Genomic DNA, 13839 nt, shown 5'->3' on the forward strand with positions numbered 1-13839 from the left:
ATTAATATGAATGACTAATACCACAACTTGCACTTTAAAATGCGTTTCATTTGTATTCCAATATGGATTTTTAAGCAAACCCGATGTCAACCTAAGTATTCTAAAATCTAAGATTTTATTTTATCGGTGTAAAATATGCCCCACTAACAACTTTTAAGGTATTTATAAATATTTCAAAACTTACTAGAATTTGTCAATGTCCTATAAAATATCCTTTTAAGCATTACTTGTTTTTAGGGTTACGTAATTATATCTGTTGTATGAGATTATTATTATGATTAAGTAATGTTAATTATGTAATAAGAGAGATTGTTAGAAGTTCTTTTATAATGTTTTATTATTTTAACAAATCAGGTTAGAATAAATACAAGTAAAATCCTGATGTTTACTGGTGACGGGTTGACAGCTCTTCTAAATATTAGATTTTTTTGTTTTTTTTCAAAGAGGGGATTAGGGGTGGAGGCAGAGGAGGAGGGAATAATATCTTATAAAAGGGTTTTTTAAAAGCAGTGATATCAAGTTTGTTGCCGTCTTGCTTATCCTTCTTCAAATACTCTTGTTTTATTTTTCCTTGACCAGGGGTCGGAGCTGCTAGAGTTCGCAGTTTGTTTAAAGAGGCCAGGGCCAGAGCTCCATGCATTATCTACATTGATGAAATTGATGCCATTGGAAGAAGTAGAGGAGGGTTAGTAAGATCTTTATTTCACTCACAGTGATGATAATCTTCCGCGGATTTGCGGAATTCCAGGATTTTGGGATTTTCTCAGAAATTTTCCACTGATTTTGCCGTGTCAAAGCTCAAGTCAATTGGTGGATCCGTGAAAAATAATCACCATCATCTCTTGTGTCATATTTTGACACCTGTGGTCAGTTGCATGAAGTTTGGTAACACTCACATTTTTATGGTGTAAGTCTAGACAAATTGGCCTGATGTCAACAGGGAGACAAGGCAATTGATGGTCAAAAAGGAAAGGGGTGGGGGAGTGGTAAATGAGTCTATTTGTAAGAAGGTCAAGTGGTAGTATAGTTACAGTTCAATTTAAAAAGATAATTATTATAATAAATTCCTCCTAATTAGAAGTAAAGCCCCAACAATTAAACTACTCTCTCTCTCTCTCTCTCTCTCTCTCTCTCTCTCTCTCTCTCTCTCTCTCTCTCTCTCTCTCTCTCTCTCTCTCTCTATCTATCTATCTATCTATCTATCTATCTCTCTCTTGCTCTATAAAAAAAAATTCAGTTCTTTGGACTTTTCTTGTTTTTGTTTGTTTTTTTTTAAGAAAGAAACACATATTGTGTTCTATTATTGTGGTGCGTTGACTTATGAATGAAACGATTTTTTTTTTTTAATTTTCTTTTCATTGGTTTATCGTGTTTCCCAGATCAGCCAGTGCTGGTGGTGAAGATGAGCACACATTGAACCAGTTGTTGGTAGAGATGGATGGGATTGGAACACAGGAAGGAGTCATCTTGATAGCGGCCACCAACAGGGCAGATATCCTGGATAAAGTATGTTATCACATGGCTTGGATAACTTAGTAATACAGTGTCTAGATTTCTAACAGAATCAAGTCGTATTTAGCATTGTCAGTGATTGGATAGGTGATGATGATTTGAGAAAAAAAATAGACCAAAAAAAAAAAAAGCCACGCCTTCAGCTGCAGCATTGTGTCCTTTGGGTAAGCCCCATTTTAACATTTTACCCCTCTCAACTTGGTGTGAATGTGTACCTGTCTGTAAGCAGTAACTAGTATTTTAAAAGTGGTTGAAAAGAGAGAATCAGCAAAGTAAGCTATTTTGTATGAAATGATTTGCTGGAAGAATAAATACAGCATTGGTAAGCACAAGTAATAAACAAAAATGAATTTAACAGCTTCATAAAAGAGCAAATTACCAAACACTGAACATTTCAGGATCAAAACCCTTGTTCAGCCAACAACAAAAAACAAAACATAAATATATTACTTGAGTCATGATTGATCACAAACTACTATCATGGAAGACCAACCCCCAAATGTGTCCACCCCGACACAAAATTATTAAACAAATATGGCAAAATGTACATCATTTGATAGATTTAGCCCTTCCCTACTCTTTAGAAAAAGAACATCGGACAAGCTATTTCAATGTCAATATATACCATATATGTATGCAAAAAAGTGTCTTTAGACTGGGAGACTCAACTCCCCAAACCCGTGTTACTTCAATGTGATTTGTGCTAAAGTTGATTTCATTGTTCAAAATATGAAACTTGGATTGATTATTTATTTGTTATTGGAGACAATAAACATTCGTTAAAAGTGACCGAAACATAAAATTTCACTTTCCTGGTCATTTTTACTACCTGACCACTTTTCAGCGCCTAGGTCGCCCTGACATCTGTCTCTGTCACAGTGCCATTTTAGACTCCCAACACAAGCTAAATCCTGTCACAGGGTTCAAGGTCTTTAGACCAGTTTTTTAAAACATCTTTATATGATATATAAATATATACAATGGGCACAAGACAGAGACTTCTTCCGAAGGACTGTGTGGGAGTCTACGTCCAAGTGATATGCCACAGAGAGAGAGAGAGAGATATTATATATATATATATATATATATATATATATATATATATATATATATATATATATATATATATATATATATATATATATTGACATTGAAATAGCCTGTCCAATGTTCTATTCCTAAAGTGGGGAAGGGTGAAATCTATCAAATGATGTACGTTTTACCATATTTGTTTAATAATTTTCAATCTGGAGAGACACATTCGGGGGCTGGTCTAAGTCAAAGTCATCCAAACTTGCCATAGTCACCCCATTCCACGGTATCCATTTTGTACATTGACAGGCCCTGCTTCGGCCAGGCCGGTTTGACCGACACGTCATGATTGATTTGCCTACCCTACAAGAAAGAGAAGAGATTTTTATGGTGTATTTGAACAAACTCAAGCTAGCTAAACCTGCCTCTGTCTATGCCAAACCTTTGTCCAAACTCACTCCTGGTATGAGTGGTAAGTTGTCATTTCTTTTTCTTATTAGATATACAAACATGAAGGGTAAAGTGAATACGAAGCTGCCAGAAAAGTGGACTAATATATTATAACAGCTTTAAAAAAAGAACAAAATATTAAAATTATTTATTTTGAGCTCAAAACCCTTCTTCAACCATTGTCAAACAGTTAAAATGGAAATGCTTCATGCTACACTCAGATAGATATTACCATTTTAACTGTTTTAGTTGTTCACTGAAACATTACATTTTGCCCATAATTGCATTCGGTTATCAGACCTGCAAATAAATATGTATATGTACCTTGCACCATCAATTATTTGCACCTAGATTTTCTGGGGTTTTTTTTTCAAAATCTGCCACAGACAACCAACAAATATTTCATATAATTCAGGGAAACCCGGAAAATGTGTATATGAAACAGTACCAGACAAAGCAGAAAGTAAAATAAAATATAAGATAAGTCCCCAGGACTCAGGCTGATTTTTTGGGAGATGTTAGTTTTCTTGTATTTTTCTTTCTGCTTTGTCTGTCACTGTTTCATACAGGCCTTTTCTTGTTTTTTTATCTTACACCGGTGCCTGTTCCCTAATTTGTCACTTTAATATAATTTAAGCAAAAATTCAGAGATCTAGGATAAAAATTTGTACCAGCCCACAATGCATGACTTCACCCTTAATGCACTTGAAAATCGATGTAGTGGAGTTCAATTTGGTCCTGATAAAAATTTCCTACAAAATGATACTATTTTCCTTGAAAATGTGCGACCCATTGCCTCAAAACAGTATTATGTCAGGGTGATTTATATGCTAAAAACCGAATTCATAGTCAAAAATATGAAACGAGTTAATTTTGCATGTTTCATTAAGTACATTGGATATCGTTTCGCAAGTGACAAAATTAAATGGTCAAAAAATATTTCTGACCATTTTTTACTTTAATCTCACTTTTTTTTTTTTACATCTGATTCATTTTGACACAATACTTTTTGAGACGATCTCTCACATTTTTGCTTAAATATCAAAATCTGGAGGGGAAAATCCAAATATTGGCAATTTTAGCTTAAAGAAAGAAATATATATTCTGATTTAATATGTACAAAGGCTGATCTGAAATATTTGCTAGGAAATAAGTTTTTGTACTTACACATTCTGACTTTAAATGCTGCATTTCAGTGTGGTTTCAGGTATTGATTTAAACCATAACCTTTTTTTCTTTTCATTTTAAAGTTTTAATTGTTTGTGTTTTGTTTCTGACAGGTGCAGACATAAACAATATTTGTAATGAGGCAGCTATACATGCAGCAAGGGATTCCAACAAAGTCATTGACAAAAAAGATTTTGAATATGCAGTTGAGAGAGTCATTGCTGGTGAGGACATTTTGATCTATTTGTTGCGAAGTAAAAAAATCCATGGATTACCTTTTTTACTCATCCATCAGTATTTTTCTGTAGTTTGCAGCAGCTGGTTCTTCCTTTTTATCAAAGATGTATACAGTGGCCCTTTTCCCATGGTGTGATGTAGTGACATTTGATACCTGTTGTGGCACAACTGGTCACTGGTCACAACTCATATACATCTTTAGAATTATTTTTTCTCTCAATATTTTAGATAATACTATTGGATTCAGCGGCCCCAAAAACATTTGCCCTCATGTAAAAATACATGAAAAACACATAGTTAAAGAGTTACATAATTTAAAGTTTATTTTTCCATTCTCCAAAATCATCCTTTAATCCATTCATCAATTCATCTATCCATCTATCAGTCTAGTGTTTTCTTTTACGGATTCCTTCACCACAACACACAGAGCTAAATCATGGAGTGACTCATCTACCATTTTCTTTCCTTCTGTTTTCTAGACTTTACTTTAGACAATGCGTGTCAAAATCGTAGCGTGTAATTGCAAGCACATCGACAGATTATCCATATATATACATATATTGCAATATTATTGCTTATTTTCATTGTCACTTATAATACCACGGTGTGCCCAGGTAAATATTGATGCGTGTAATAGGCCCATGTGGAAGAGCATTTGATACAGCATTACCAGGCTTGCTAACCAGTATCATTTTTTCATATTTTGATACACTTCGAGCAAAATATACTTATTCAGAAGGTTTGTAAGAAGAATAAAAAATCGATGTGGAAAAGATAGAGGTTATTGTCCCAACCTAGATGTTCCTCTGTGTAGCAATGCAGATTGCTGTCACAGGAATTTCAAGCTTCCTTTATCCCTGCTTGGTTGATAAGTCTCTGTTGATTTAGTGAATACTAAGTGGGAATTTTGCAATTATTATACATTTAAAATTTTTTTATTTTTTTTTATGTGGAAGGATAGTAGTAAATTGACCTAAATTTTTGAAAACATATAATATTTATTTTAGTGGTTGATGTGGGTGGCAATTCAGTATTACCTCTCTCTCCACCAAATTATTGGGTACAAGAAAACAGCTTGCACTTTCATAATTAGTCTTTTGATACACAAAAAAGGTCAACTATTGAAATTGAATAGAAGAGAATGAAAAGTTAAATTCAGCGCTTTTCAATGAAAGGCTCCTGGTGCAATATAAGTTCAATTACTTGACATGCAGCCTGTAGTTGAATTGATATATTATGAAGAAATACTCAGGTCATTCAAGTGTCATTGGTTCTAAATGATCTTTAACACATGATATGAATGTATAAACTAAGTTAATGCATCATGGTTTTGCAATCGACAGGTGTGGAAAAGAAAACCAGTCAGGTTTCTCCAGCTGAGAAGAAAGTGGTGGCATATCACGAGTCGGGCCATGCACTGGTAGGATGGATGCTGGAACACACGGATGCTTTGTTACGGGTGAGTCGCCACTGATGGGGAATTGTACTCTCAATTCACGTTTGAATTAATATCTAGCTATAGGTAGTGACAGATATTGTAAGAATTTAGTTCCATATGGCCTGAGGGAAAGGATAAAATATGGACTAAATTTGGCATAAGCTTTGGGGGAAATGTGGTACATAAATATAGGTTTGTTTTGTTTTTTTTATCGGGCAATGAAAACCATATGAACCAAAAAAATGCTTAATGAGCTCAATAAAGTCGACAGGTTTGGAAAGTCATTTTTTCTTTGTTACTTGTCAACAAACGATAGTGCTCATCACCATTCTTCAGCTTAACTGAAGTCGTCAGACATCACAGCGCCATTTAGTTTTCTTATCTCTTTGGTGAAAGCCCTCCATTTGCCTCTATTTTGGGAAATCCATCTTCAATATTCCAAATCTTTAAATAATCTCAATTATATGTTTTAAATTTGTTTTGTTTCATTGCTTATTGCCGTCTTTGAAACAAAATTCTCTTCAATGAAGAATTTATTCAATTGTTTTAAAAGTTTAGCGTAAAATTGAAGTTAAAGTGACAGGTTCACCCCAACATCATACTGTTTTTAGGTTTGGTTCAAATCACTATAGCTGCTCTCTTGGTCACACCAGGTCTGCGGTTTTAATTTAGAAAACATAAATGAAAGAAAGTATGATTTAAAGGTTCATTGTTGATTTTTAAATGTTATCAACAATGTTTGTTTTTTCTTTTTCCTGAAATACACCTCATAGAGATGTGGTTTTACAGAAGAATGATGAGGGTGTCATGGATGGAAAGGAAAAGAAATGAAGAAATTTTAGAAATGGCAAACAGAAAAAGATCACTGATAACAAAAATCATCAAACGCCAAATGGAATTTTTAGGACACATTATCCGCCACCCTGGTTTGGAAATACTCGCCTTGACTGGAAAGATGAATGGAAAAAGAATAAGAGGAAGACAAAGAATAACGTATTTGAAAGGGATAAGAACTTGGACAGATGAAGCTGAGAAAGGTGGCGCTGCTTTAATAGAATTGGCAAGAGATAGATCAGCTTGGCGGAAGATGACCTCCGACGTCTGCTTCAGATATGGAACTACATGAGATGAGAGAGATGTGTCAATACAAATTGTATATATTATATATATTTATATCCTGATGTCTAATGTTGTTTTCAGATTTCCATCCTTCCTAGAACCAACAGTCGTTTGGGATTCACACAGTATATGCCATCTGATCAACGCCTTTATTCACAAGAACAGGTAAAGTAAAGTAATATAATGATGATGATGAGGGGGGTGATCTAAAAAAGCAGGCTTGCCAACCAGCATGAAATTTTTTAATGAAAAATTTGTCCAAAAATATGCAACTATATAAAAATCTGCAATAACATGAAAATATGAATTAATAAAGTAAAAAATTGCATCAGGTACTGGAATTTGGTTCTCTTGTTTTTTTGAAGTATTTATAGGATGAGGAGTGATGCAGTTTAATGTTAGTATCAGCATACGCTTTGAGTGATGGAATTACACGAATACCTTATTTCTCTATGTATAAGGTGTGAGAAAAAAAATGGACAAAATTAAGACTCTATTTCAACACGGAGGTAGAAATAATAATAATAATAATAATAATAATAATAATAATAATAATAATAATAATAATAATAATAATAATAATATAATAATAATAATAATATTATTAAATATTCAAAAATTTACAATCAACAAGACCAAAACTTTAAATTATAACTTTCTAAGTTTAATAAAAATGCTTTATTGTTTAAGAAACTATGCTGGTTGTACCAAAGTCATTCAAAAATCACGATTTATCAAAACTTTCCAAATATGCATCTTGTTTTAGCAGTAGTCTTACTAATGTGAGGAGGTACCTGCCTGGTTGAAAAACAGGTGACCAATCGGGATAAAGACTCAAATTTTCTTTTTAGAAATTTTACATGATTTTCTGTCCAAAGATAAACAACCTCCAATAAACCCTGACTTGAATTCAATGAACTACATCTTTTGGTCATTGATGCTTTTTAAAGGTGGTACAACATTTTACACAGAAGCAGAGTTTAAAAAGCCAATTCAAAATGCTTGGGATTGACTTACTATTCAAGACAGTAGAAAACCGATTGGGTCACAGGAGAAAATGCCACAGAACAGTCATAAAGCAAAATAAGGGATTGATATATGACATCAAAATTTGAGAATTACATCCACAATCTTCGATTTTTGCGGTGTGTTTATTATATCTTCAAGGGAAATTATGTACAAATATTTCAATAAATGGCTTTGATTATGGTAAAATTTTAGACTTGCAGGCTTCCAAACTTTTCCATTTTTTTTCTCGCATCCGCATTTATTGATAAAATAGCTATTTTATCATGCTTCTTGGAATCAAAATATGATTATTATTTTCTCTAGAAAATAGAAAAAATGTGCCTTGTTCTAGGGTCAAATATGAAGAAACTCACAAGTGTTGTAGATTGGTAGGTTTGAGAAAGGATTTAATAAAGATGTTAGTCAAATATGAAATCACCAACTTTTCTTCCGACTTTGATGATGTTCAGAATTATTTTAGTAAAACAATTCCTTATTTCCTTTGCTTGACAGCTTTTTGAGAGGATGTGTATGGCTTTGGGTGGCCGAGCTGCAGAGAGTCTTGTTTTCAATCATGTGTCATCTGGTGAGTCTTTAGTTTTCGGAAATTGCTACCTTGTCTTTTCCCTTTTTCAAATTTACATCTCCCTCATCTTCCTTAATTTTCTTTGAGATGGCTTTTATTGTTGAATAGATTTATCAGGAGGTGGGGGTTGGTCACGATGACTGAGGGTGGAGTACCTGACCCTCACCCAAAGGGCTTAGTGTTAGCCTAAGGTCCAGTTAAGTTTATTTCTCACCCACCCCCACCCCCCACCCCTCCCCCTCCACACACACACACAACCATCCTCCTTCTAGCCTGTACTTCGCTATTGTAACTATCGTAATTGTTTCATATGTGCATCTGTTTTACCACATATGAATGAAGAATCATTTGGAATACATATCTCCATGCATTCTTCTGTTATTTTTCAATATTTTTCTATTGAGTGTTCTTTGGGATTTATCTTTAATTGATTTTAGAGAGCTTGATGTGTTAGTGAGTTTTTAGTTCTCATTTTTATGATGGGGATCCCAGACTGAATAACCACAATTCAGTATTCATTTTATTGCGTTCTTTTTAACTGATTCGGGCAGCTTGATGTTGAGAAATCATTGGATAAAATTTGCCTTTCTTACATATATGTCTTGTCCATTGGAATTTATTGAAATGTTGGAATGTTCAGGAAGTAATTTGTAATTTGCGTATTTAGTTTCTATATAGAATTTTGTCATGAAATAGATTGAGTAAAAGATGCATGAGCCTATGCTGTTTACTTCTGAAAATTGAGCATAGATTTTATTTATTTTATTTTCCTAGAAATAATTTTTTAGATTTTAATGGCTTTCTCTTATTCTTATGATCAAAATATAAACAAACTGCCATGCATATTGATGGAAAGAGAATAAATGAATGAAGACTTCTCATATGTAGAGCCAACTGAAAGAAACTAATCCTCCTCCTCCTCCTCCTCATCCTCCTCCTCTGTGGTCTTCTGTCATTGTCTTAGAATGAAATTACGAGGTTTTGCCCAGACTATATCCTGAGATCTTTTGTTTTGATATAGACAGATGGATATGAGCGTGTGTTTTTTTCCTGTAAATCTTTTTAAGTAAGTGTGTATAAGTGTTAGGAATCATCTTAGTGTCTCCCTCTTGGTGTCCATGACGTTGACTTTGATAGATCTAAGGCTGTGTATTGGAGTAGATTGTCTCTCAGATCTACTATTGCGTAGGGGTTCCCCATTTGTCTTTTTCTTACGCACATGTGACACAAGGTTCACAGCTACTGAACTCTGAATCTGTTCAACTTCCTTTTGTTTTGTGTCCCATTGTTGTTTCATTTTTTTTTCGACATGGCATTGAATGACTTTTTGCAATCGCTGTTAAAATGCATGAGTTTAAACCAAACTAAAACCAATAATAACATGAACCAAACAAAACAAAAAGAATAAACGGTAGAGCACTCACTGCACACACAAAGGGACCAAAATCAATCCCGGGTGTAGTCCAGATTTTTTTCTGACCCCCCTGTCCACCCAGCAGTGTCTGTTAGATTTGGTGGAAAGTCCTTTGCGATAGACTAGAATCCTATCCAAAGGGTAGCAAGCCATTGCTATTGTCCATTACCCACAATTGAAACCGGGATAAACTCTGGCTCCTTGGGCAAAATGGCCTTGAAGGACTACTTTAACATACTCCATAGCGCATCACACAAAAAATAGGCAACTGCATCTTTCTCACATTTAATGCATTTCATTACTCATGAATAATTATAGTCACATAAAGTATTGTCTTGTCTCACTAACATTGCCTATTTGAGAAGTAATCATTGTGTATTACCCCTGACTTTATTTCTCTATACTTTTCAATTCCCAGGTGCCCATGACGACCTTAACCGTGTGACTCAGATGGCGTACGACCAAATCAGGTCTTATGGAATGAATGCACGAGTCGGCCATTTGTCTTTCCCTTCTGAGAAGGAGCAACAAGGTCAAAGACCTTACAGTCAGAGGCTAGCCCAGATCATGGATGAGGTGGGTTGCTGGAAATCATATCGGTTGCATGGCGGTGGTGGTGGTTCTGTGGTATAGTGTTTCCTCTCATAACAAAAGTCAAGCAATATTGAGTATGGTCAGTGAGTGGGAGGGTGACAATTATATAAACATTCCGGCCCCAACGTTGTGTACATCAGTGTGACAATTTACACAGAATATATATATATGAGTGGGTGCAATGTGTTGTTATAAGTGTTTTGTTTATAGAGATATTTGTAATGACACATTGAATTTCATTTAACAAAACATTGAATATGGTAACTGACTTGATCTGTCCAACCTTTTTGAGTTTGTGGTTTGCACTTTATGTCTGATACGAACAAGCTCAATCTGTGGAATTACTCTTAAATATATATCAATAATCCATAAAATTAATTTTTTTCGAGAGCTTTCCAGTCTGTGTGTGTGTGAGTGTGTGTTTGTGTGTGTGTGTGTGTGTGTGTGTGTGTGCTTGTTTGTGTGTTTGTGTGTAAAATGCTACTAATGGTTTTTACTAAATGATACTACCAATAAAAAAAAGGCGGAAAAAAAAGAAGAAAATCTCTCTATCTCTCTCTATCTCTCTCCCTCCCTCCCCCCCCCCCTCTCTCTCTCTCTCTCTCTCTCTCTCTCTCTCTCTCTCTCTCTCTCCCATTCTCTCTCTCTCCCTCTCTCTCTCTCCCTCTCTCTCTCCCCCCTCTCTCTCTCTCTCCCTCTCTCTCTCTCCCTCTCTCTCTCTCTCTCTCTCTCTCTCTCTCTCTCTCTCTCTCTCTCTCTCTCTCTCTCTCTCTCTCTCTCTCTCATCGATCTTATATGTGGTGTATTGAATTGACAAACACAAATGATATTTTTCCTTTAACAGGAAGCTCGTAGTCTTGTGGCCAAGGCATTCCTCCACACCCAGACTGTGTTACAAGAAAACAGAGATAAACTCAACAAGGTTGGTCCTTCCCAATGTTGTCTTTGCTGTCTCATTTTACCACCAGGGCTGCATCAGGGCCCTTTTTCTCCTGACTTTTGTAGTGATAGGATTGGTATAGAATGAATATGGGTCAGGCTCAGCTTATTTACACAGAAAAGTGACAAATCAACCCCTTAACAAAATTGAACAGGGTGTAATAACAAGACGTTGTTTTTTATTGGTTTTTTTTTTTAAAGATGGCAACTCAAAGAAGATTTTGAGCAGTGGAAAATATAACGTAATATTTGATTTGTCAATATCAATAATCCATAAAATTAATTTTTTTCGAGAGTTTTCCAGTCTGAAGCCAATTGAACCCTGAGGTCAGGTCAGCATAAAATTTCAATTCAAAAGACTTTTTTGTTCAACTTGATTGGATATTTAATGGAAAAAAAACATCTTCCATATTAAAGATGCTGACGTTAAAATGATCTGACAAAGACTTTAGCTGAGAAAATTGGTTGACCAGATGTTGATACCATTATATATAGTAAATTAAATGGGAAAGTCTCTCTAGATATTAAAATAATCTCTGTTTTATCAATTTATCAACAGCTGGCAACTACCTTATTGGAGAAAGAAGTTTTAGATTACGACGATATAGCAGCTTTGATTGGAGCACCGCCTTATGGGACAAAGAACAAGATAGAGCCAGAGGGATGGAGAGGAATGGAGTCAGACACACAAGACAGTGACAGGCTACCAAAGAAGCCTTCACGTCAAAAACGAAAATAGGCTTCAGCTAGTGAATTATCCGAAGGATATTATTTATTAGTCATAAGTCATTTGTATTTATTGAACTGAAGACATTATGCTCCATTAACAGCTGTTCAATGTACTTTCTAGTGTCATGAAATGTGTTGCAGTCCAAATCATAAGGGACTTACTGACAATTTACTTATACTGATTATATTGTTTGATTCTGTAGGACATGAAAAGTGTGAAAAAATTGTTTGATTGTTTATTCACTTTGAGAGATTTTAGTGAATATTGTGCGATATAAAAGTTCGGGTTTTTATAATGACCTGACAAGCATCTGATTAAATTGATTTTCATTGACTTGTCGTATGTTATTCCAGTTTATTTGTTTGTAACTTCATTTATTTTTTTTTTTTGTATCTGTGAAAGTGGAACAAAAAAAAACAAAGCCCAATTGAATTGACAAAGGAATTCTATCCTTTTCATTTGTAAGGATCTTGTGGTATCTTAATCCGTGATGCAACAGATTTACCTAATCTTTGTATTCTTCCTCGTCAACTTATCTACATTACTGTGACAAGGAGATTTTATGTGCACAACCTTTAACTGTGTAACCTAATGGCTGTCAGTGCCAAGAGGCATATAAGGCTTGATTGTGTGCACAACAGAAAGTCAAATATCTGCGCAGAGGCAAAGCAATAAATTGCCTCTTTCCATTCCTACAATGGCCGTGACCGTATTTGCATGCTTTGTTTCAATGCCAAGATGCAGAGTTCAATTTTTGTTTTTGTTTTTTGTAAGTTTCATTCATTTCTTGAGGTCTGAATCTATTGTTAGGTTATATCTCATCACCACCACCACCAAAAATCACTACTACTGCTGCTTTTACTCCTCCTCCTCCTACTACTACTAATGCTGTTGCTACTCCTCCTCCTTCTCCTACCACTACTACGATTAACATTGTGCGGTAATGTACTCATGTGGTATGACACTCGCTTTCGGATTGGAAAGTCCTGGGTTCTATCCTCGCTCGGCACATAGTTGAGTCCTTGTAAAAGGCTTTTTACTCACATTCTCTCACCGTACTGAGGTGTCAAATGAGTACCTGGCCGTTAACACTGTTGTCTCTGTCGGAAAAAAATTGTACTATCGCCTAACAAATGTCATGTCTCCTTCTACATGTTACATGTTGTTGTTGATCAGGGACTCTTTTAAAAGCTCTTTGAGCATGTTTAGTGGATATTGAGATATATAAAAGCTCAATTTCATACTTCTACTACAACCACTACTACTACTATTACTACTACTACTACTATTACTACTACTACTACTACTACCACTACTACTACTACTACTACTACTACTACTACTACTACTACTACTACTACTACTACTACTACTACTACTACTACTACTAATACAACTACTTATTCTTCCTCCTCCTCCTCCTACTAACACCACTGCTACCACTACTACAACCACAACCATTACTACCACCTCCACTACTACTACTTCTACAACTATTATTATTATTATTATCATCATCATCATCATCATCATCATCATCATTATTATTATTATTATTATTGTCTTTCTGACCCCCCACCCCCTCCCCTGTCCACCCAGTAGTGAATGGGAGC

At 35.0% G+C, this 13839-nt stretch overlaps 1 protein-coding gene across 3 annotated transcripts in view; it reads left to right on the plus strand.

Moving 5' to 3' along the window:
• Nucleotides 1–12559, plus strand: part of LOC144979599 (mitochondrial inner membrane m-AAA protease component paraplegin-like) — a 30541-nt gene extending 17982 nt beyond the window's left edge. For all 3 annotated transcript variants that reach the window (XM_078926362.1, XM_078926364.1, XM_078926363.1), the window contains 10 exons: nucleotides 580–685; nucleotides 1380–1506; nucleotides 2854–3016; nucleotides 4275–4385; nucleotides 5742–5857; nucleotides 7037–7120; nucleotides 8477–8549; nucleotides 10382–10539; nucleotides 11402–11479; nucleotides 12056–12559. In XM_078926362.1, the coding sequence (XP_078782488.1) occupies nucleotides 580–685; nucleotides 1380–1506; nucleotides 2854–3016; nucleotides 4275–4385; nucleotides 5742–5857; nucleotides 7037–7120; nucleotides 8477–8549; nucleotides 10382–10539; nucleotides 11402–11479; nucleotides 12056–12235 (1196 nt within the window). In that variant the 3' untranslated portion in view covers nucleotides 12236–12559. The remainder of the gene's footprint in view (nucleotides 1–579; nucleotides 686–1379; nucleotides 1507–2853; nucleotides 3017–4274; nucleotides 4386–5741; nucleotides 5858–7036; nucleotides 7121–8476; nucleotides 8550–10381; nucleotides 10540–11401; nucleotides 11480–12055) is intronic.
• The last annotated feature ends 1280 nt before the right edge of the window (nucleotides 12560–13839 follow it).

Source organism: Berghia stephanieae, chromosome 9, assembly GCF_034508935.2.
Source record: "Berghia stephanieae isolate SIO BIC M18660-M18661 chromosome 9, UCSD_Bste_1.3, whole genome shotgun sequence".
Lineage (NCBI taxonomy): Eukaryota > Metazoa > Mollusca > Gastropoda > Nudibranchia > Aeolidiidae > Berghia > Berghia stephanieae.